A 26,092-nucleotide genomic window follows, 5' to 3' on the forward strand; every position below is an offset into this window, starting at 1 on the left:
TTACTGGTTGGTATGTTCCATATTGCAATCCTGGGACGTGGACAATGCATACTTGCTTTTGCTTCGCCTCCTCTTTACCACTTTGGCCACGCCTTCAAGGTTTGGGTGGTGGACCACCTTCCTCCCCCATCTCCAATGCTCGTTCATTTCAGTCATCACTCACACATCAGTTGACGTCAATCTAAATAATGAGAAACATATTTTACATAATCCCGGCATACAAATATGTCATTGTATGGACATCTTCATCCTCTAATTTTGTCAAGGTTCAATCAAGACTTGAATATTAAACAAGATATGGGTGGCGATTACAGCTGAAGAATATACTTATCTTATCTTACCTGTTGTATTGAGTTGCACAACGAAGAACAACACTTTTATAAAGAATAGAGTGAACTGTAATCTGAAATCTGAAACAAACACAAGAATAGTATCAATTGGCTTTTTGATAGCCTCCACCAATCAGCATGATTTCATGTAATACATTGGTTACGTCTTTTATTCAAATGATATCGTTATTGTTGAGGCAAATCAAAGTTATATACCACTAGATTATTGCCTGTAATTGTTTGTGTGAATATCTCCCATATATTTTTGTTTCAATAAAAAATTATGGAAACTTTTAATAATTACACGTGGAGCAAATAAACACAATTATGGTTTATTAACTATTTACAAATTAATACAGTTTCCATGTTAAATGGAAAGACATCATTGCAACCAGAAAACAATTCAACTGTCTTTTTACATATAACGCATATGACTGCTCTCCATGCATAAATGATGTGATTATGGCTGACCGAAGTGTTACAATTCTGGGTATCTGCTGTTTGGATCACTTTATGGTCAGTACAGTCCATCATTATTCACACACTCCACATCAGCAAGCTGTCTACAAGCAACCATGTGTTCACACCATATCAGAACCTGACCTGACAGAAATATCCATAGATCTTTTTTATCAGTGTCAAACCTGGCAAAGTCACGGCTTTCTGTGACAGTAAGAGCAAAATCAAGATTGACTCTTGAAGAGAGTCAGACTATCGATGGACAATAATATGGCAATACAATACTCTATATCGGTTCTCATCTTAAAGAGATACACATGCGTGGCCTCTGACATGTGAAACACATGTACTTATTAGTAATTTGGCCTCGCTTAATCCGTTATTTTTGTCATCAAATGCGTGGCCTGGTGTTGATTTTCTAATTTACGATGAGAGAACTGATATTCGAATTTTAAATATACTACAAACAAATTCAACTTTCAGGAACGAAATGTATTTGTACACATATATACATTAAGTTAATTGTCTATCTAATGTTTAAATTCTAATATTCAGTATCGGGGCCAGCTTCACACGCCACACAAAGACATCAACACCTCCAGTTATCTTAGACAAGGTTCGATGTCTTGGCACAGAACTATCCTTCAATGAATGTCTGCATAATCCTTTGGTTAATGTGGTCTGTTCTACAACGACTGTAGCTGGAATACGTTGTCCCTCTGGTAGGTTTCAATGTGATTAAAGAATAGCAATTATTTACAACAACGTCATAACAAGGTGATGAGGGTGTTGTCCCAGGGTTGTGTCGTTCGTTCCACATTGTCACAGTGTTTCGTAAAATGGTGTGACGTCTTTACATGGTGCTGGCTGCTATTGGGCCCAGTGTTAATTATCACTCACAGACATGGAATAGTGTTAACTGTTCCTCAAGAGTAGTTCCAACAAAGTGTTCCTCAAATTAGTCTAACTTTGTTGCATAATTGATAAAGGTAATGTTATGTGATATTTCTGTGATGTTTGGTATATTATTTGTTCAAGCATATTCTCAAATACGCTTGAGTTCGACAATTCGTGGACGTGGTCGGGTGGAAGTACTACACAACAATGTCTGGGGAACACTTTGTAGAGGGTCATCTTTTTCGACACAGGAGGCAAAAGTAGTGTGCAAAATGGCAAATTTGCCTTGGTAAGTAGGTATATTGTCATCACTTATGGGGAAAACTTACCTTGCAATTTTAGGAAAACAAAAGTTCTGCTTTTGAAACTTTACAAGGTACTAAATAGAAACCAAAATTGCGAACCGTCTGAAAAACGAAAATTAGCTATTTCAAGTGTTTTATGTCTTGTCTTTGTTTGTATTGTTAATGTCATCTACATAGGCACAAGCTAACATTCGTGCCCACTCTTAAGTATGACATTCTACACTAATGTTGCATGAGCAGTTTAGCCAAAATAAACCTTAATAGGACAAACACTGTCAAAATGAGTATAGGAATCATCATCCAAATTGTATGTTCTTTTACAGGACAAGCGCCAGTGTGACAACCTCTTACGGGCCAGGTAAAGGGCTTATTTGGCTGAGTAACGTCGACTGTACGGGGACAGAGACCTCCCTAGACGAGTGTTCCCACTCTGGTTGGGGAACAGCGAGTTGTTCTCACAGCAGTGATGTTGGCGTGATATGTAGTGGAGGTAGGTTCGATAAAGTAGTGATGTGGAATGATGGTATGTCGTGGAGATGGGTTTGACAATTACCGATGTGGGGTGGTATTTTGTGGAAGAAGGTTTACCACAGGAGTGACGTTGGATGGGAAGTCGTGGAGGTGGGTTTTACTACATTAGTGATGTGGGGTGGGGGTGGTATTTCATTTAGTTGGAGGTGAGAAATATACATAATATCATAATATCATGATGTATTTGAGTTGGAGGTGAGAATATATATATTGTGAACATTTTATCCTGAAAAATATTTAAACAGTATCAAAATGAAAGTAAGGTGATTCCATAGCAAATCTATATTGGCAAGAAAGTGCATGATGTATTCGATTAAATACGTGGATACATAATTGAATTGTTTGCATATTGTATACGTGGTCACATCTTTCAGCCACCCTGCAAATCCATCTGGAGCCAAGAGGAAGTGTCCTCAACGTACTCCTTGGTCAGGTGATCAGTGTCGTGTGTGTGGTCGACTACTCCAACTCTCCGGTCACTTCGTTCAGATGGACACATAACGGAAGTTCCTACAGTGGACAAACCTTCAGCAAAACAGTAACATCCAAGTCGGACTCTGGCACTTTAGAATGCAGTGCTGGGAATGTGATCGCCTCTACTCAAATCAGTGTTCTGTGTAAGTAATTTACGAATCTATAAAAAGGGAATAACGAGGGTGGCAATGTATGCCAGCTCAAATGAAATCCTTTCGGAGCTCATTTTATGAGTTATGAAAATTTATATCTATGACAAACGTAACAAAAGTGTCATTGGAATGTCGTGTTTTCTCTTCAGTAGAAGAATAATGTACGTACATTTAACAGATTCTTCATTTACTACGGGAGCTTATACCTGTCCCATCTGTACATGTCATTGCATGGAATTATGTCACTAATCTGTGAATTAATCATTGATATCCCCAGATCCTCCAGTGGTACATCTGGAACCAAGCAATGACACCCTTGATGTCACTGTCGGTGAAGACCTCCGTGTAGAGTGTTTGGTAGATGATGCCAAACCTAGTGTCAACACATTCCGGTGGTATCACAACGGACAAACAAGTACTGGCTCGACATTCCTCAAACGTAACATAACCCGTTCTGACGGAGGGATACTGACCTGCACTGCTGATAATGGACACATGATGACACCCGGACGAGCAGTTGCACATGTTAACGTTCGATGTGAGCTACATCATTAACCTATTATAAGTTTCTTTCTGTAATAATGAGAGGCTTTCTTCCACCCTGCTACAAACCATGGGAGTCCATCCTCGAGGTCTTTATTGGCAAACGTGGTGGAACCGTAACTGCTATTTTTGTCGTGCACGACCCCAACCACTCTGTCACCTCCTACACGTGATTTTCTATAACTACAATGTTAGTTATGGACAAGCGTTTATAAAACATGATTTATCACGTCTCATGCCGGGAATATGTCCTGCTCTGCAAAATGGGCAGGGAACATAAGTGATAATGATAATGGTCATCAAGGGTGCACGTGTGTACATGATATTTGATGTTTTACTTGTGGGGTTGATGGTAGCATGTCATGGAGGTGGAGGTTGATTTCAATACAGAAGTGATGTATGCGTGATATGTCGTTGAGACGGTTTTGACACATTACTGATGTGGGGTGGTGTTTTGTGGAAGAAGGTTGAACACAGTAGTGATGTTGGCGTGATATGATGTGTAGATGGGTTTGAGACATTAGTGATGTTGGGTTGTATTTCATTGAGGTGGAGGCGAGAAATAGACATAGCGAAAATTTTATTTGGTAAAATATATAAACACTATCAAAATGAAAGTAACACGATTCGATAGCATATATATATATATATATAGACTAGAAAGTACATGATGTATTCGAATTAATACGTGGATACATATCTAGACTGTTTGCATTATTGCGTACATAATCAAATTTTTCAGCCACCCTGCAAATCCACCTCGAGCCAAGAGGACGTGTCCTCAACGTACTCCTTGGTCAAGTGATCAGTGTCGTGTGTGTGGTCGACTCCTTCAACTCTCCGGTCACTTCATTCAGATGGACATACAAAGGACGTTCCTACAGTGGACGAACCTTCAGTAAAACAGTAACATCCAAGTCGGACTCTGGCACTTTAGAATGCAGTGTAGGGAATGTGCGCGCCTCTACTCAAATCAGTGTTCTGTGTAAGTCATTTACGAATCTATAAAAAGGGAATAACGAGGGTGGCAATGTATGCCAGTTCAAATGAAATCCTTTCGGAGCTCATTTTATGAGTTATGAAAGTATATTTCTATGACAAACGTAACAAAAGCGTCATTGGAATTTCGTGTTTTCTCTTCAGTAGAAGAAGAATGTACGTACATTTAACAGATTCTTTATTTACTACGGGAGCTTATACCTGTCCCGTCTGTACATGTCATTGCATGGAATTATGTCACTAATCTGTTGATTAATCATTGATATCCCCAGATCCGCCAGTGGTACATCTGGAACCAAGCAATGACACCCTTGATGTCACTGTCGGTGAAGACCTCCGTGTAGAGTGTTTGGTAGATGATGCCAACCCTGGTGTCAACACATTCCGGTGGTATCACAACGGACAAACAAGTACGGGGTCGATATTCCTCAAACGTAACATAACCCGTTCTGACGGAGGGAAACTGACCTGTACTGCTGATAATGGACACATGATGACACCCGGACGAGCAGTTGCACATGTTAACGTTCAATGTGAGCTACATCATTAACCTAATATCATAAGTTTCTTTCTGTTATATTGATTGATAATCAATACACCCTGCTACAAACAATTGGAGTCAAGCCTAGAGGACTTAATTGGCAAACATGGTGGAGCCGTAACTGCTGTTTGTGTCGTGCACGACCCCAACCACTCTTTCACCTCCTACACATGATGTTTTATAAGGACAATGTTAGTTATGGACAAGCGTTTATAAAACATGATTTATTACGTCTAATGCTAGGAATATGTCCTGCTCTGCAAACTGGGCAGGGACCATAACTGATTATGATAAAGGTATTTGGCGGTGCATATATGTACATGATATTTAGTGTTTTACTTGGAAGTGAGAAAGCCTCATCAATCAGTGAGACTAATTAACTGACATTTGCTATTTGCAACACATATAGAACTAAACGCACAATATTAAGAAAGGATGCAAGGACAGGTTTTTGAATATTACCTAAAATTTTCCTGTATATTGCCAACTCCAGCTTTTAGCAATACTTTTTTCCGTTAACAAAAGCAAAGGGGACTCTTAAGTCTAAGATGAAGGTGAAGTTTACTTTAAGTTTGTGAGTGAGTGAATAGGTATACATCTTGTGGTAGTCATGGAAACTAGATATGGCAAATGAAAAGGAAATGTTAAGTGTACATAAGAATACGACTTTTAATGAATTAGATATTGATGGCTTTCAATTCTGTTGTGGAAATGGCCTTCCCTTGATAAACTTAAAAGTTTATAGAGTGACAGTTGTCATTCTTATTGCAGTTCTATTTTAATATGTAAGATGTATATAAAAGATGAGGCTGTTTTGACCATTCAAAACATGCACTAGACAGATCTGATCGTGTTGGCAAACTGGAATTATCATAGCTGTACATGTTGTACAACATACATTGTGGGTCACTGTTTGATTGGCATCCTAAAAATTGTTGAGTACGTAAGAAAACGTACAACTTTATGGATGACAATTTCTGGCTTTAATTATGACTCAATAAGCTTGTCACAACTGTTTAATCATTTTAACCCTTATCCTAACTGTACACCTGGCTTATTTACCCGTGTACTTCATTACGTGTGTACGCCTTGTTATTCTTTCTGTACATTTGGCTTTATCCAATTATCTGTGTGCGATTTGTTATCTATTACCTGTTGCTTATCTTCCGCCTGTCTCATGTCATGGATATGTGCCCCTATCACCTGGTTGTTGTCACTCCAGCTTGATAACGGTATAAGGTTCTACATCAACATGTGGCTATATGCTGTAAACCAGAAGTTGTTATCCACAGAGTTGTACGTTTTCTTAACTACATTCTGGATGATGTCATGACTGACACTATAACATACAATGTGGCATCGGTTGAGCTGTGTCTAACTTTCTTATGGACCTTAGACCTACCAAGAAATAATACCATATTTGTGTTGGTGTAGAAGACGAATTACATAGATTAATGTCTGATCAAGATGAAAGTCTAACATGCATTCGTTTATCGGGAAAGCACAAATATATATATATATATATATATCTTCATTTTGATAAACTTTTTGTCACAGTGCAAGTTTCGTCGGCGATCGGGAGTGATGACACTGAATACAAGAATCGACCGACTGCCATTGTTATTGGATCTGTTGGCATGGTTACCATTATCATCCTCATCCTCGTCATTATACACCTGAGGAGGAGTCTGCATGCTGCAAAACGTACGTGCATCTGTGGTTTAACTGAAGTGAGTGCGTGAGTGTGGTTTTACGCCGCTTTTAGCAATATTCCAGCAATATCACGGCTGGGGACACCAGAAATGGGCTTCACACATTGTACCAATGTCGGAAATCGAACCCGGGTCTTCGGCGTGACGAGCGAACTCTTTAACCACAAGGCTACCTTACTGACCCGTTTAATTTAAGAGCTTCAACGACATGTGATATATACAATAATACACAACGTCTATAATGTTGTGCACATATATCTAATGATTGTTATTTCTGTTCACTGAAAATATTGTTTGAAGAGCTATGTTTTGAAATTGGTATGCTTTATCATTTCCAGTTGGGCGCAAACCGAATGAAAGACCAAACAGGTAGTTGTTTTTTTACATTGCTGTTATCAAGCATATATATAACGTTTATTCATTATTCCAATATGCTTCTCTAATGCTTCTCTAATGGCTCAAATGCATTTCTGTAGTACTGTCACATCCACGTCTGATGATGTTTAAAATTGAATATTATTACCTGGGAGGAAATATGGAAAGATTATGTCAACCATCTCGCCCGCAGCATGCTTTTCCCAAACATGTATTCCAACACTGTGTCTGTGATACAGCAGTCACACGATTGTCCGAGGCGGGCGTTGGTGGTGCCCTAGGAACTATGTGCTTGTCGGAGGACAATGTAATGACAATTCCTTGAAAAGTTTCATAACCACATGTACACATGTGGCTCAGCGTACAGCATTACACAATATACAGCAATCAAACAACACGGCTGAGGTTGCTCTTCCTCCACCATGTTCGTCCCCCGTCGACGCCATATCACGATTCACGGTTACCGTAACAAACTTCAAAGCACAATAACCAGCGACACCGGCTTCGGCTATGTCTACATGACAGCTCGGCCCAGGAGTATAAAAGTTCGGGGCCGACCTATACTATGTTACACTATACATGTGGGCAGAGCAAACTGTATTTCTTGATTCAGCCTGAGTAACTGACAACAAAGCTATGGGAATCTACCTGTTTATGGTGCCTGCCATTTCCAAGTTTCCTCACATTATCATCAACACATTAACACATGAACGCATCTTTTCAGTCACCATATTATATAAATGTAAATGAGTATTCTTTTGCTATTAGTTTTTATTTTTTAGTTTCCTTGTAATTTAACTTTGAATTACATGTACCGAAAACGTTATTCATTTCATTCCCACAAGTTGAGGAAAATGTCTACCTGGTTTATTATCGTGGGCGGTGATTGTTGACTGACACCATCTCGTATCTGTATGTGGTGGTTTTAAATAGAGTCTTAGTATGGAACTTAGCGATATTACAAAGGCAAATGTACGAATAGATTATATAATGTCACTGGTAAAAGGAAACCATGGGTATGACGTGTAAGAATTAGTTACTTATAGGATACATGTTATCATCCCTTTCTTCCCTTCAACACTGTCCTGTGTAAGAAATTCAGTTTGGATCAAAGTGCTACACGTGTCAAAATTGAAGACAAATTCCCTGATATTCCAATGATATTATCATTGTTTCGTTACATATGTACTACGCGTTGTCTTTATACCAAAATATGTAATTGTTGAAAATCCAAACAAAATCAAAGCCTATGATTATTTTCCCTTTTTTCCCCATGTTTTTGTTTTGTATCATCTGGATAAGGCTGACTCTTACAGCACTTTCTCCTTTCTCTAATCTGCAGAAACAACATAATGACCATCATGTAAAACAACATACTGACCATCATGTAGAACAACATACTGACCATCATGTACAACAACATACTGACCATCATGTACAACAACATACTGACCATCATGTACAACAACATACTGACCATCATGTACAACAACATACTGACCATCATGTACAACAACATACTGACCATCATGTACAACAACATACTGACCATCATGTAGAACAACTACTGACCATCATGTAGAACAACATACTGACCATCATCTAGAACAACATACTGACCATCATGTACAACAACATACTGACCATCATGTACAACAACATACTGACCATCATGTAGAACAACATGCTGACCATCATGTAGAACAACATACTGACCATCATGTACAACAACATATTGACCATCATGTAGAACAACATACTGACCATCATGTAGAACAACATACTGACCATCATGTAGAACAACATACTGACCATCATGTAGAACAACATACTGACCATCATGTAGAACAACATACTGACCATCATCAGTTCTATACACACGTGTATGTTCATATCTCAAAAAGAAACATAATCCCCAAATTTTGACCGTATATTCATTCCCGTTCTGAAAGATGATATCTAGTTGCATATTGTGAACCACAATATCATAACTGGTAAAGTAGACACGATTTATGGATAACAACTTCTTTAATTACTTTAAAGGCCATGTTTCGACATAGATCCTTATGTCATTGCCACGCAATACTTGTTTGACAGCGGTATAAGGTTCTATACCGAAACGTCGCCTTTACAATAATTGAAGAAGTTCTTATCCATAAATTGTGTCTGCTTTGTCATCCGTCAACATCTAAGTAATGCCTACAAAAGAATTCATCATAGCTTGTATTTACAAATAACCCATTGTTTTGGTATTAAATTCATGACATGCTAATACCTCAAAAGCATGATAAAACAAGACCATGATTACTATTATGTTTGTCTAACAAAATGTGATTGTGCATCTATACCAGAACTGAACGAGCGAACAGGGCAAGACACCAACAGAATTACGAGACGATGGAGACGTCAGGTGAAGGTATGAACACAAATATTGTACCAAAACAGATATAATGTTGACATGCCAAGAGAGCTGCGAACCTTAATTATAATGCGGGTGAATGATTTCGGTTCTTGCACCCTGACTGAGACTAAAGCCCCATGTTAACCTGGAGTGTTATTAAAACACCATCCCACTGACTAAGCCTAAAGCTTCATGTTAACCTAGAGTGTTATTGTAACACCACCCCACAAAAGTACTATTATTCCAAGCTTAAGCAAGTTGATGCTATTCAATAATGAAATCAGAATGTTCCAGCCCTCAGGCTGTCTGTGAATAACAAAGTTTGAGTAAGTTGATGCTATTCAGTATTAGAAGCAGAATGTTCAAGCTCTCCGGTGGCCTGTGAATAACAAACCTGGACCAGGTAAACCAGGAATTGGAAGCATGATCACAGCTCCACACCAACAGGCCACGATGACGTGTGTCTGAACCAACCGAAAATGCAGAAAGCTTAATTCTGTCACAGTTGGAAATATAAGCTTTTTGTCCCCTGTATTTCATTTTTGGACAACTAACTGCATTTTACTGAGTTAAATCAGACAAGCATGATGTATTTTCCAGGTGCTGAGGATACCTATTGCCGTTTTCAGATGACACCGGTGAGAGGTAATTAACATGGGTCTACCGTGACTTCATACTTAACATCGCATCTTTTGTTCATTTAATTGTGTTCGTCAACGTTGTGTCAGTTTCTTAGTTCCATGTGGAGATGTGACCTAAATAGTCAACCGCCATGCAAAGTTAAAGGATTTCAACAAGTTTAGGTCTCTTCAACCACAGGGGTAATATGCACCAAGGCATTCAAGTTGCTTCACTTGACTTCACTTGCTGAGTTGTGTCACTTAGGATTACCAGACACCTGTGATCGTTGGTTCGAATCCGAGGTTCGCCCCGGTTCTGCTGTTCAGTTTGCCAACAGCACCACCGCCCTCGTAGATTCCGTCTAAGAATTGAGCTATTTCGGGTTTGCCTTTCAAATCGTCCTGCATGATATGACTTTATGTTAGCGAAAACCTTTCCACATCCATGAGTCCACTGTACAACTCGACTCTTTCATGAGTCACTATCAAAAAGTGATGATACCAGGTGCTCCATGTGGTGTTACTCACTCACTCTCCAGACATAACACAACGTGCATATGTTCCAGATACCGATCCTGACCATACATACGGTAACCTATATGTTCCAGATAACGATCCTGACCAAACAAACGGCAACCTATATGTTCCAAATAACGATCCTGACCATACATACGGCAACCTATATGTTCCAGATAACGACTGTGACCATACGTACGGCAACCTATATGTTCCAGATAACGATCCTAACCATACGTACAGCAACCTATATGTTCCAGATAACGATCCTGACCATACATACAGCAACCTATATATTCACGATAGCGATCCTGACCATACATACGGCAACCTATATGTTCCAGATAAAGACTGTGACCATTCGTAGGGCAACCTATATGTTTCAGATAATGACCCTGACCATACATACGGCAACCTATATGTTCCAGATAACGATCCTGACCAATCAAACGGCAACCTATATGTTCCAGATAACGATCCTGACCATTCAAACGGCAACCTATATGTTCCAAATAACGATCCTGACCATTCAAACGGCAACCTATATGTTCCAGATAACGATCCTGAACATACATATGGCAACCTATATGTTCCAGATAACGATCCTGACCAAACAATCGGCAACCTATATGTTCCAGATATAGATCCTGACCATACGTATGGCAACCTATATGTTCCAGATAACGACTTTGACCATACATACGGCAACCTATATGTTCCAGATAACGATCCTGACCATACGTATGGCAACCTATATGTTCGAGATAACGATCCTTACCATACATACAGCAACCTATATGTTCAGGATAACGATCCTGACCATACAAACGGCAACCTATATGTTCCAGATAACGATCCTGACCAAACAAACGGCAACCTTTATGTTCCAGATAACGATCCTGACCATACAAACGGCAACCTATATGTTCCAGATAACGATCCTGACTATACGTACAGCAACCTATATGTTCCAGATAACGATCCTGACCATACAAACGGCAACCTATATGTTCCAGATAACGATCCTGACCAAACAAACGGCAACCTTTATGTTCCAGATAACGATCCTGACCATACGTACAGCAACCTATATGTTCCAGATAACGATCCTGACTATACGTACAGCAACCTATATGTTCCAGATAACGATCCTGACCATACGAAAGGGAACCTGGGATTTGCAGAAGAAGAAGAAGAAGACGTACAGGAAACATGTGGTAATATGTTGCGGTTTGAAGCATTAGGAATAACATTATTCGAATTATCAACGAGTGAGTGAGTGAGTTGTGTTTAACACCGGCTTTAACAGTATTCCAGTTATATTACGGCGTGTCAGCTTAATGTGGGAGGAAAGCCCGAAGTGATGCAGGTCTCAGACGTTTACCACTTCGGTGAAACCCACGAGCACGGGTATGGTGCTGACATAATCGGGGCGAACCGGGATTCGAACCGACAATCATAGGTTTCTGGCGTGCCCAAGGGACGCAACTCTGCACAGCGAATCGCGGCGCCTTAGACGACTTGGCCACCCGTGCCCCCAGCACCATTGCAAGATTGTGGAACCGTTATCCGAACCACGGGAGAACACAGGACCTTCCAAGATCCAATTGTCCACGTATCACTACAAGGGCACAGGACAGAGTCATACGGCTCCGTCACTTACGTAAAAAAACAACGACAGCCACCTCTACAACGACGGCAATACCAGCATTGTGTAGGATATCAGCCCAGACAGGGAGGAACCGTTAACGCGCTGAAGATATTTGCGGTAGACGACCAGTTAGAAGGACTATTTTGACGGATCTGCATCATCGGCTGCGACTTCAGCGGTGTCAAGATCGCAGAGCACAGCCGCAACTGCGATGGAGTGAGCAACCTAAATGTTCCAGATATAGATCCTGACCATACGTATGGCAACCTATATGTTCCAGATAACGACCCTGACCATACGTACGGCAACCTATATGTTCCAGATAACGATCCTGACCATACGTACGGCAACTTAAATGTTCGAGATAACGATCCTTACCATACATACAGCAACCTATATGTTCCAGATAACGATCCTGACCATACAAACGGCAACCTATATGTTCGAGATAACGATCTTGACCATACATACAGCAACCTATATGTTCCAGATAACGATCCTGACCATACAAACGGCAACCTATATGTTCCAGATAACGATCTTGACCATACATACAGCAACGTATATGTTCCAGATAACGATCCTGACCATACAAACGGCAACCTATATGTTCCAGATAACGATCTTGACCATACATACAGCAACCTATATGTTCCAGATAACGATCCTGACCATACGTATGGCAACCTATATGTTCCAGTTAACGACCCTGACCATACATACGGCAACCTATATGTTCCAGATAACGATCCTGACCATACGCACGGCAACCTATATGTTCCAGATAACGATCCTGACCATACATATGGCAACCTATATGTTCCAGATAACGATCCTGACCATACATATGGCAACCTATATGTTCCAGATATAGATCCTGACCATACGTATGGCAACCTATATGTTCCAGATAACGATCCTGACCATACGTACGGCAACCTATATGTTCCAGATAACGATCCTGACCATACAAACGGCAACCTATATGTTCCAGATAACGATCCTGACCATACGTACGGCAACCTATATGTTCCAGATAACGATCCTGACCATACGTACAGCAACCTATATGTTCCAGATAACGATCCTGACCATACGTACGGCAACCTATATGTTCCAGATAACGATCCTGACCATACGTACAGCAACCTATATGTTCCAGATAACGATCCTGACCATACGTACGGCAACCTTTATGTTCCAGATAACGATCCTGACCATACGTACAGCAACCTATATGTTCCAGATAACGATCCTGACCATACGTACAGCAACCTATATGTTCCAGATAACGATCCTGACCATACGAAAGGGAACCTGGGATTTGCAGAAGAAGAAGAAGAAGACGTACAGGAAACATGTGGTAATATGTTGCGGTTTGAAGCATTAGGAATAACATTATTCGAATTATCAACGAGTGAGTGAGTGAGTTGTGTTTAACGCCGCTTTTAACAGTATTCCAGTTATATTACGGCGTGTCAGCTTAATGTGGGAGGAAAGCCCGAAGTGATGCAGGTCTCAGACGTTTACCACTTCGGTGAAACCCACGAGCACGGGTATGGTGCTGACATAATCGGGGCGAACCGGGATTCGAACCGACAATCATAGGTTTCTGGCGTGCCCAAGGGACGCAACTCTGCACAGCGAATCGCGGCGCCTTAGACGACTTGGCCACCCGTGCCCCCAGCACCATTGCAAGATTGTGGAACCGTTATCCGAACCACGGGAGAACACAGGACCTTCCAAGATCCAATTGTCCACGTATCACTACAAGGGCACAGGACAGAGTCATACGGCTCCGTCACTTACGTAAAAGAACAACGACAGCCACCTCTACAACGACGGCAATACCAGCATTGCGTAGGATATCAGCCCAGACAGGGAGGAACCGTTAACGCGCTGAAGATATTTGCGGTAGACGACCAGTTAGAAGGACTATTTTGACGGATCTGCATCATCGGCTGCGACTTCAGCGGTGTCAAGATCACAGAGTACAGCCGCAACTGCGATGGAGTGAGTGAGTGAGAATGGTTTTACGACGCTTTTAGCAATATTCCAGCAATTTCACGGTGGGGGATACCAGAAATGGGCTTTACACATTGAAGCCATGTCGGGAATCGAACCCGGGTCTTCTGCGTGACGAGCGAACGCTTTAACCACTTGGCTACCCGACCACCCCTCAACTGCGATGGAAACAAGTTTGGTTTTATGCTTCCCTTTTGCGTTTCTTTATTGTTGCAGAGTGTGCCTCAAAATATCAAGGAACAATATGGATCTATCTATCGGCTTTCTGAGACAAGCAGAGGTTCTATTTAATATTACAGTGTTGATATAGTTGTTTGAATTGACGAGGTATGATGAGAGAAAGCATCTTCTTTTCTTGCTGCATCCTGTCGATGCGCCTCCCCGCCGAAATACACTTGCACACTAATCTACTAAAATGTAAAGGTGAGGTGAAATTGGGTGTAACTTTGCGTCCCAGATTATTGCACTTATATAGCGACGTGCATGCACGTGTATGTGTGGACTGATGTACTAGTCCGGACTGATGTCGATTTATAGTGCTAGCTCACTGAGATACCATGCCGCAGTTGAACATGAGTACCCCACTCAGACACTGTATACTGATTCCGAGCCGACCAGTCCTTGTTTTAGCCCCTTAATGCCGAGCTCCGGACAGGGTAACAACAAGTACCATCTTTTAACGTCTTTTGGTATGACGCGATCGGGGATCGAACCCCGAACCTTCCGCTGACTCGGGCTGAGACATTAAACCATCTTGGTCTTTTTGGAAAGGGATGACATAAACTCGTTTGTGACATCACGCACAATGGATGATGTTATCCTCTATTATTTGCGGCAAAGCATTGAAATGGTGCCACGTTGCTAATGTCATTTTCGCAAGCAGTTAAAACAATTGTAAAATAAATACGAACAGGCTTGAAGCACAATGGTATGATGGTCAGTGAAAAAGATTTCCCCTACATCCATGGTCCTATGGGTAATAAATGTACCTGTGTATATTGAACTGTCTGTGTTGCCAGGACCTGTCGAGGATGCTTACTACGGCAACATCCAGCTGGAACTGACAGAGAACATTCGTCAACAGAGAGGTAAGTAGACTCTGACTGAGAACATACGTTACCGGAGGTAAGTAGACGCTGATTGAGAACATACATTAACAGAGAGGTAAGTAGACGCTGACTGAGAACGTACGTTAAGAGAGAGGTAAGTAGACTCTGACTGAGAATATACGTTACCGGAGGTAAGTAGACGCTGATTGAGAACATACATTAACAGAGAGGTAAGTAGACGCTGACTGAGAACATACGTTAAGAGAAAGGTAAGTAGACGCTGACTGAGAACATACGTTAAGAGAAAGGTAAGTAGACGCTGGTAGAGAAAAAACGTTAAGAGAAAGGTAAGTAGACGCTGTTTGAGAACATACGTTAACAGAGAGGTAAGTAGACGCTGATTGAGAACATACGTTTACAGAGAGGTAAGTAGACGCTGATAGAGAACAAACGTTAACAGGGAGATAGTAGACGCGGATTGAGAACATTCAACAACGGAGAGGTAGGTAGACGCTGATTGAGAACATATGTTAACAGAGAGGTAAGTAGACTGATTGAGAACATATGTTAACAGAGAGGTAATGGACACTGATTGAGAACATACATCAACAGAGAGGTAAGTGGAAGCTGATTCAGAACATTCAACCACGGAGAGGTAAGTAGACGCTGATTGAGAACATTCAACTACAGAGAGGTAAGTAGACGCTGATTGGGAACATATGTTAACAGAGAGGTAAGGAGACGCTGATTGAGAACATATGTTAACAGAGAGGTAAGTAGACGCTGATTGAGAACATATGTTAACGGAGAGGTTAGTAGACGCTGATTGAGAACATACGTTAACAGAGAGGTAAGTAGACGCTGATTGAGAACATACGTTAAGGGAGAGGTAAGCAGACGCTGATTGAGAACATACGTTAACAGAGAGGTAAGTAGATGCTGACTGAGAATATATGTTAACAGAGAGGTAAGAAGACGCTGATTGAGAACATTCAACAACGGAGAGGTAAGTAGATGCTGATTGAGAACATATGTTAACAGAGAGGTAAGGAGACGCTGATTGAGAACATACATTAAGGGAGAGGTAAGCAGACGCTGATTGAGAACATACGTTAACAGAGAGGTAAGGAGACGCTGATTGAGAACATATGTTAACAGTGAGGTAAGTAGACGCTGATTGAGAACATACGTTAAGGGAGAGGTAAGTAGACGCTGATTGAGAACATACGTTAAGGGAGGGGTAAGTAGACGCTGATTGAGAACATACGTTAACAGAGAGGTAAGTAATCGCCGACTGAGAACATACATTAACGGAGAGGTAAGTAGATGCTGACTGAGAATATATGTTAACAGAGAGGTAAGAAGACGCTGATTGAGAACATACGTTAACAGAGAGGTAAGTAGACGCTGATTGAGAACATATGTTAACGGAGAGGTAAGTAGACTCTGATTGAGAGCATACATCAACAGAGAGGTAAGTAGACGCTGATAGAGAACATAGGTTAACAAAGAGGTAAGTAAACGCTGACTGAGAACATACATTAACGGAGAGGTTAGTAGATGCTGACTGAGAATATATGTTAACAGAGAGGTAAGAAGACGTTGATTGTGAACATATGTTAAGAGAGAGGTAAGTAGACGCTGATTGAGAACATATGTTAACGGAGAGGTAAGTAGACTCTGATAGAGAACATACATCAACAGAGAGGTAAGTAGACGCTGATAGAGAACATAGGTTAACAGAGAGGTAAGTAGACGCTGACTGAGAACATATGTTAACGGAGGTAAGTAGACGCTGATAGAGAACATACATCAACAGAGAGGTAAGTAGACGCTGATTGAAAAACATACGTTTACAGAGAGGGAAGTAATCGCTGACTGAGAACATACGTTAACAGAGAGGTAAGTAGACCCTGATTGAGAACATTCGTTAACGTAGAGGAAAGTAGACGCTGACTGAGAACATACGTTAACGGAGAGGTAAGCAGACGTTAATTGAGAAACATACGTTTACAGGGAAGTAGACTCTGATTGAGAGCATACATCAACAGAGAGGTAAGTAGACGCTGATTGAGAACATATGTTAATGGAGAGGTAAGTAGACGCTGATTGAGAACATACGTTAACAGAGAGGTAAGTAGACGCTGATTGAGAACATATGTTAAGGGAGGTGTAAGTAGACGCTGATTGAGAACATACGTTAACAGAGAGGTAAGTAATCGCTGACTGAGAACATACATTAACGGAGAGGTAAGTAGATGCTGACTGAGAATAAATGTTAACAGAGAGGTAACAAGACGCTAAATGAGAACATACGTTAACAGAGAGGTAAGTAGACGCTGATTGAGAACATATGTTAACGGAGAGGTAAGTAGACTCTGATAGAGAACATACATCAACAGAGAGGTAAGTAGACGCTGATAGAGAACATAGGTTAACAGTGAGGTAAGTAGACGCTGACTGAGAAAATATATTAACGGAGGTAAGTAGACGCTGATTGAGAACATACGTTAACAGAGAGGTAAGTAGACGCTGATTGAAAAACATACGTTTACAGAGAGGTAAGTAATCGCTGACTGAGAACATACGTTAACAGAGAGGTAAGTAGACGTTGATTGAGAACATACGTTAACGTAGAGGTAAGTAGACGCTGACTGAGAACATACGTTAACGGAGAGGTAAATAGACGTTAATAGAGAAACATACGTTTACAGGGAGAAAGTAGACGCTGATTGAGAACAAACGTTAACAGAGAGATAGTAGACGCGGATTGAGAACATATGTTAATGGAGAAGTAAGTAGACGCTGATTGAGAACATACGTTAACAGAGAGTAAGTAGACGCTGATTGAGAACACACGTTAAGGGAGAGGTAAGTACACGCTGATAGAGAAAATACGTTAACAGAGAGGTAATGGACCTTGATTGAGAACATACATCAACAGAGAGGTAAGTAGACGCTTATTGAGAACATACATCAACACAGAGGTAAGAAGACGCTGATTGAGAACATACGTTTACAGAGAGGTAAGTAAACGCTGATTGTGCATGCCTGAACTGAAATACATTGGGCAGTGTTCCGAATACTCGCTTTCTATATACCAATGACAATTTATTGTAGCATGAGGTGAAAGTGTGCTAGACTTTGGTTTGGTATTTAAGCTGACAGTTAGTCGAGTTTCGATGTAATATACAGAGCTAGTTACAGTATAACCGTCGGATTTTGATCTTGCCTTCCCCATTACTCAAACATATAGCTTGGTTCTCACACATCGACTGCTTTTTCTTTCATACTCCAGGAAAAAAAATGGAAATGAAAAAAGCGGAAGGACAGGAGTATGGCGATGGTAGGTCGAACAATTTGAGCTTAAATAGCATGATGACTGAAACAACACTACAATGTTCTAGATTTCACATATGAGAATTTCAAAACAATTACATCAATAAACATGGGTTTTAGTAAACTTAGCTGTGGCACTAAATTTATCTCACTCACTCACTCACGAGTCTAACAACTTTCTGTTGTAACAAAAAGACTATTGTTGACCTACTAAAGGCAACGTTGTTGCTGTCACAAGAGTAATGATGCCAATATTGAGAAAGAGAGGACTGGATGAGGGGAACCGACAGGCAAACTCTTTAACCCTTAGGCTACTTCACTGTCCCTTTGGTCTTGCTGAGTTGCACTTCTACTAAAACTAATACAATTCACCATGTTGTCTTCCTCACAGAGCCCATCTATCAGAACACCAGGGGCAGCAACCAGTTGGCAAAATAACTATTGGATGCTATGACCGGGGTAATTATAGAGTAATTGCAGAATATTGTACATAGTTGTTATTAATAATGTATTATGTGCACATTTTGTAAAACAGTTCTGAATTACATACACTGTGAAGTTTGTAATGCCAATCCTCTTATATTCTTGTCATCCTGATCAGCCTGTTATGATACACCTACACTAGCTTGAAGCACACGACAAAAATGACACACGCTTGTTTAATGTTTTCGATAATGTAGTGTAGTTTTATACTTTTATTTCACTTTGAGTGTGAAGATCATTGGCTCATCTTTATTTGTGATGTTGTAACATCCTGGTTGATGTATTTCCTGGTTTAAAAATACACATCATATTAACAGACGTAAAAGAGGGTCCATATCCTCAATATTTCTGAAAGTGCTATAGTTATTCTCATACATATACATGCCAAATGTGTGTGAAGCCCATTTAAGGGCTTGATATCGCTGGAATATTGCTAAAAGCGGCGTAATACCATACTCACTCACTCACATGCCAAATGTAAGTTCCTAATAGCTTTATGTAGCCTCAGTGTTCCATGTTAATAATTAGAGGCCATTGCTGCAGTGTGTGTTGTGTAATGTCTTCATATTTCCCACTGTATTACACATCATATATACTCACCGCCAAAAGAAACATGTTGGTCACTAAGATTGGTTTGATCCACAATGAACATACTGGTATGTTCATGTCCATGTTCATGTTGTGTGAACCGATGCTCATGAACATGTCAAGTCATAGATCCACAACGCGAGATGCATCAATTGTCTCGTGCAGAGTAGGCACATAAAGTTTGGAAGTTCACATGCAGCATACTGTTGTAAGAATAAAGACATTTGACTGATCGTTAGTCGTGTCTTTACTTGGTACACATTGGAAGCATATCTTCTCAACTCACATGTGTAGAAGGATGGGCTGTGTGCGGGTCTTCACACAGAACAACATTAACTGGTAACTTTTCATGGGAAAGTAACCTAGCTTTTGTTCAAAATGGGTTTGCTTCAAAAATATAATTTAGGATATTAATTTTCAAGACGTGAAGTAGATAGTGCCAAACCCCGTTGCAAGCCAAAATGACGTATTTTCAGTCAAGATGATCCGACTTAGAAGGGTAGGCTGTGTTCTCCAAAAAGCACAACAATAATTGGTAGCTTCTGCTGGGACAGGAACTTGGATTTTGCTTGAAATGATATTTTTTGAAAAAAATAACGGATAGTTTTGGTTCTCAAAATATGACCTGGATAGTGTCAATCCCTGTTACAAGGCAAAAAGGATTGTTTTCAGTGTTCCGAATAAGAAGGGTGGGCTAGCTGTATGCGGTTCTCCAAGAAGCACTAAAATAACTTTTAACTTTATTTTAGAAAGTAATTAAGCTTTTCTTTAAAAATGGATTTGCTTCAACAATATTATTTAGGATATGAGTTTTCAAGATGTGAGCATAGTGCCATACCCCGTTGTTAGTCAAAATGGGTTGTTTTCAGTCAAGATATTCCGAGTTTAAAAAGTTAATATATGCCAAAATTAGAAGGATGGGCTGGGTGCGGTTCCCCCCCCCCCCCCCCAAAACACAACAATAACTGATAGCCTCTGTTTGCCAAATGGAAATTTGCTGAAAAATGTTATGTAAAGTTTTAGTTTTCAAGATATGAAGTTGATACTGCCAAACCATGACATTTTGTGAAGCCTAGCGTCAGAAATAGATTTTATAGTTATTTTAGAATAATAAAGACTTAAATTTCATTCTTTAAGAAACTAAACACTCAAATAATTTATATCGAAATCAATACTCGATTTTAATGCAGGAAACGATCAACGTTTGCCGGACCGTACAGCTCAAGACGAAGATGTTTTGCAAACACAGCAGTTGTTTCCCATTTCATATTCTTTATGTATATTCTTTAAACCAAAGATTTTAAAAAAATTATTTACCATGTTTACTGAAAAAACATTTCTTTAATGATTCAACTGTTATATTATCATAGCAGATAAAGAATCCAAATATGCATAGCTAGCTTAATTTTTATGATAATTGTTCAGCATTTCTTTTGATGATAGACTGGACATATGACAAAATATGAAATGTATTTTTATGTATTATTCTCCCATTACAAGGTTTACAGTGAATTATTTTTTTTCACACAATCTTATTGGCTTCTGAGAGTGGAAAGTAATGTCGCTATTTTAAGTAGAGACCTTAAGTCATTCTAATTAGTAATGTGCAAATTTTCAGAACTTGGTAAGTAAAGAAAAACTCAAATTTATGGATGATGAAGAAACAATCAACAAGGGGGTCGTCTTATTACATTTTCCATTAACCTCATTTCTTAACGTGAGCAATTTCAAATTTTGATCTTTATACCTTTTACAAAATATTCATATATCAACAGGTCAGTAAGAAAAAATATTTATTATGAGTCCTGCTTTCATGATGACAAAAAAAAGAAAACGTTATTTCTTAATTACCTATTATCAGTAATTCTTCATTTCTAATATGGTAAAATAAAAAAAAGTTTGGATGTAACTGTGGCAGTAAAATGACAACGTAAAAGTACAAGGGTATAAATATGTTGTAAATATTTGTATAACTACTGAAATGATTATTGTGATGATTGTGCTTATTGTTTACATATATCCTATCTATTAATGTTTCACACACAATAAAGTAGAGTGCTTGTCAAATTCACATTGTTTCTTGTCATTCACAAATGTGGGAAAATTAGATTATTCATTTAGTAGCATTTTTGGTGTTATGGTGTTAAATACTATGGTCAAAAGAACATTTTTTTATAATTAATACACATGTGCTCACCATCTTCAGGAACAAAACAAAAACGAAACAAAAAAGGATTGCATGAAATAATCATAATTTTACATATTAAATTATTCACTGTAAAATTTGTTTTAAAGAGAAAAAATTCGTTTAAAAATATTACAATTCATTGATAGAGAGGAGAAGATTTACCTAGCAGTAATCAGCTGATCAGTTGTCTGAGTTGGTATTTATAGAATCTTGCCTGCTAAATCCTGCTGACAGTTCCTTGGGCTCTTGTTTTTCGTTAACAATCTGTTACAAAAAAGGCAATATTTAATTTCCTCACATTTGGGTTTATTACATCAGTTTCTATCGGACAAATAAAAGAATAACGTATTTACGTACACCCCCAACGGTGACCTATTTAGTGTTGCCCATTGAGAATGATAGTCACGGCGAGACGAATGCAAATAAAGTTATTGGCCGAGTAATCCAAAGCCATTAACAAATATCAATTCACATTAATATTTCCCAAAATGTTACTCTCATCAACTTTTAATCGTTAACAAAGAACATAACATTAATGCTACCAATGCTGATGTTGAAGACACAACATCAATGACGTTGATGATACACCACCACAGATGTTGATGATACACCACTGACGTTCAAGATACAACATCAATGACGTTGATGATACACCACTGACGTTGATGATACACCACCAAAGACGTTGATGATACACCACCAAAGACGTTGATGATACACCACCAAAGACGTTGATGATACACCACTGACGTTGATGATACACCACCACGGGCGTTAATGATACACCACTGACGTTGAAGACACAACATCACTAACGTTGATGATACACCACAGACGATGATGATACCCCACGGATGTTGAAGACACAAAGTCACGGACGTTGATGATACACCACTGACGTTGATGATACACCACTGACGTTGAAGACACAACATCACGGACGTTGATGATTCACCACAGATGTTGAAGACACAACACCGCTGACGTTGATGATACACCACTGACGTTGATGATACACCACTGACGTTGATGATACACCACTGACGTTGATGATACACCACTGTTGTTGAAGACACACCACTGACGTTGATGATACACCACTGACGTTGATGATACACCACTGTTGTTGAAGACACAAAATCACTGACGTTGAATGATACACCACTGACGTTGATGATACACCACTGTTGTTGAAGACACAAAATCACTGACGTTGATGATACACCACTGCACACCCTCTTGCTCCTCCCTCCCTCCCTCCTCTCTCCTTCCTCCTTCTCGCCTTCCGACCTTCCTCCTTCCGCCTTCCTCCTACTCGCCTTCCCGTCTTCCCACCTTCCTCCTTCCCGCCTTCCTCCTTCTCGCCTTCCTGCCTTCCCACCTTCCCGCCTTACTCCTTCTCGCCTTCACGCCTTCCTCCTTCTCGCCTTCAAGCCTCCTCGCCTTCCCGCCTTCCCGCCTACCCGCCTTCCCGCCTCCCCGCCTTCCCGCCTCCCCGCCTTCCTCCTTCTCGCCTTCCCGCCTCCCCGCCTTCCTCCTTCTCGCCTTCCCGCCTTCCCGCCTTTCTCCTTCTCGCCTTCCCACCTTCCTCCTTCTCGCCTTCCTCCTTCCCGCCTTCACGCCTTCCTCCTTCTCGCCTTCCCGCCTCCCCGCCTTCCTCCTTCTCGCCTTCCCACCTTCCTCCTTCTCGCCTTCCTCCTTCCCGCCTTCACGCCTTCCTCCTTCTCGCCTTTAAGCCTCCTCGCCTTCCCGCCTTCCCGCCTTCCCGCCTCCCCGCCTTCCTCCTTCTCGCCTTCCCGCCTCCCCGCCTTCCTCCTTCTCGCCTTCCCGCCTCCCCGCCTTCCTCCTTCCCTCCTTCCCGCCTTCCTCCTTCTCGCCTTCCTCCTCACATTCCCACCTCCCCGCCTTCCTCCTTCTCGCCTTCCTCCTCACATTCCCGCCTCCCCGCCTTCCTCCTTCTCGCCTTCCCGCCTCCCCGCCTTCCTCCTTCCCTCCTTCCCGCCTTCCTCCTTCTCGCCTTCCTCCTTCCCGCCTTCCTCCTCACATTCCCACCTCCCCGCCTTCCCGCCCTCCTGCCTTCCTCCTTCTCGCCTTCCCGCCCTCACGCCTTTCTCCTTCTCGCCTTCCCGCCTCCCCGCTCTCCCGCCTTCCCGCCCTCCCGTCTTCCTCCTTCTCGCCTTCCCGCCTTCCCGCCTACTCGCCTTCCCGCCTTCCCTGCCTTCCAGCCTTCCCGCTCCCGGCCTTCGAGGCTGCCGCTATCTTGGATTTGTAGGATGCCCCCTTGGAACTGGACGTGCCGCAATCTTGGAGGTGCACACACCCCTCCCCGGAACAGGAAGTGACGCCATATTGAATGCACACGCCTCATGGAACCGGAAGTACCGCCATCTTGGATGCACAGGTCTTTTGACCAGAACCGGAAGTAGTTCGTACCAGACTACTGCCCCAACTACTAATAGATATTTATGCTTGAAATAATAAAACCAGGAGATGGTAGATCTACATGTGCTTTCCTAAACATCGTTTACAAAAACGTGTTGTAATGTCCAAAGCACAACGTTATCACAACGTAATTTGCAACGTTGTGGAACAATGTAATGTACGAATAGCATTGTCGAATAAAGTTACAATGTAACGTAATACTAGCGTTGTCATAGAGAGACACAATTATGCTCCGAACATTTTGGTATTAAGAGATGAAAATTCAAACACCGAATATATAGAAAGATAATGCATTACATTTTTGGTATCTGACAAATTCAGGTTGATTTTGATAATGCAGGTGTTTGACGCAAACAAATAAAATAGTTACATAATATACGTCTAGTGTAGGGATAATATACCATAATATTTGGTAGGAATAACTGTTACTAACTTTCTTCACGTAGAGTAAAACAGTATTCTCAATCATACGCTTAACTGTATTATTTTTCCGTGAATACATGTAGCATAATATAAACCATTGTCAAAGAAAGGAGACAATTCAATTTTAGCTTCTGCAGTGGTTTCAGCCTATTGTATTTGATAGTGATGGCAAAGTTAATAGAGGCAATACAGCTTATATATGATATTTGATATGACTTATAAATATATAACACATTCAGCAAAACTATTGACAGTGAAATCGTTTGGATTTGGAAGTGGGACAATCTGGCTTAATAACCTGGGCTGCACTGGTACTGAATCATCCCTGAGTCGTTGTTCACATGTTGTTATCATATGTGATGAAAGTGAGTTGGCATGAATACATTAAAGTTTCTATAAAGTTAATTGTTCAATGTGAAGTCATTCAAAACGGAGATGCCTAAAATCTGCAATCTTTGTTTAAAAAGTTGCGATCGAGCTCCTCTCTATAAAACATTCAAAGAGCGTCATGTGACTCTTGCTCAAATGCTACTTGATCAAAGCTACATCATCCAAGGCCTCATTAAAGCTTTCGAAACGGTTTATGGTGGACAGGTGGAGGGCGCCTCAATGACAATAATAATGGAATGAGCTATGTTGACTTGTACCATCTATTTCCGTATCTTTTCAAGTGAACAATTGACTTGCCTTTGCGTGTGTTTGTGGCACACTGTGTGTTTATAAATCACTATCAGATTGTGTTAATAAAAGGTGTTCGACCTGTTATCATCAAAATCTGATAGTCATTTATAAAGACATGCTCATAGTATCGTACGTCAACTGGGCTTTCAGCAGAGATTTCTTATGGCTAGGTGAAGGGTTTCATTGCTCTTATTGAATCATACAATGACAAGTTCTTTCGTTCTTATCTGGCCATTCATTATACCACTAAGGCAATGCTATATGAGTGTACATGGTTCAGATGTAGTGAGAAGGTAAACCGAATAATGGTGACACTGTTAAATTAAATACGAGGTATATGGCCTGCTTGATTTCTCTCACAAGGTAGTA

The 26,092-nt window shown here is 40.6% G+C and overlaps 1 protein-coding gene across 5 annotated transcripts in view; it reads left to right on the top strand.

Annotated features, from left to right (window-relative positions):
• Window positions 1-26,092, top strand: part of LOC139472806 (uncharacterized) — a 112,682-nt gene that overhangs the window by 15,143 nt on the left and 71,447 nt on the right. For 2 of the 5 annotated variants that reach the window (XM_071255282.1, XM_071255284.1), the window contains 16 exons: window positions 1,344-1,510; window positions 1,827-1,974; window positions 2,314-2,480; window positions 2,896-3,138; window positions 3,425-3,685; window positions 4,433-4,675; window positions 4,962-5,222; window positions 6,788-6,934; window positions 7,281-7,311; window positions 9,669-9,733; window positions 10,319-10,363; window positions 11,997-12,071; window positions 13,794-13,868; window positions 15,550-15,618; window positions 18,878-18,925; window positions 19,310-20,203. In XM_071255282.1, coding sequence (XP_071111383.1) covers window positions 1,344-1,510; window positions 1,827-1,974; window positions 2,314-2,480; window positions 2,896-3,138; window positions 3,425-3,685; window positions 4,433-4,675; window positions 4,962-5,222; window positions 6,788-6,934; window positions 7,281-7,311; window positions 9,669-9,733; window positions 10,319-10,363; window positions 11,997-12,071; window positions 13,794-13,868; window positions 15,550-15,618; window positions 18,878-18,925; window positions 19,310-19,356 — 2,092 coding nt within the window. In that variant the 3' untranslated portion in view covers window positions 19,357-20,203. Of the gene's footprint in view, window positions 1-1,343; window positions 1,511-1,826; window positions 1,975-2,313; window positions 2,481-2,895; window positions 3,139-3,424; window positions 3,686-4,432; window positions 4,676-4,961; window positions 5,223-6,787; window positions 6,935-7,280; window positions 7,315-9,668; window positions 9,734-10,318; window positions 10,364-11,996; window positions 12,072-13,793; window positions 13,869-15,549; window positions 15,619-18,877; window positions 18,926-19,309; window positions 20,204-21,179; window positions 21,335-26,092 lie in introns of those variants that run through there. The other 3 variants (XM_071255283.1, XR_011653898.1, XM_071255285.1) reach the window with 3 other exon arrangements.

The sequence above is a fragment of the Haliotis cracherodii genome, unplaced genomic scaffold, assembly GCF_022045235.1.
Source record: "Haliotis cracherodii isolate W230 unplaced genomic scaffold, xgHalCrac1.p SCAF_25, whole genome shotgun sequence".
NCBI lineage: Eukaryota > Metazoa > Mollusca > Gastropoda > Lepetellida > Haliotidae > Haliotis > Haliotis cracherodii.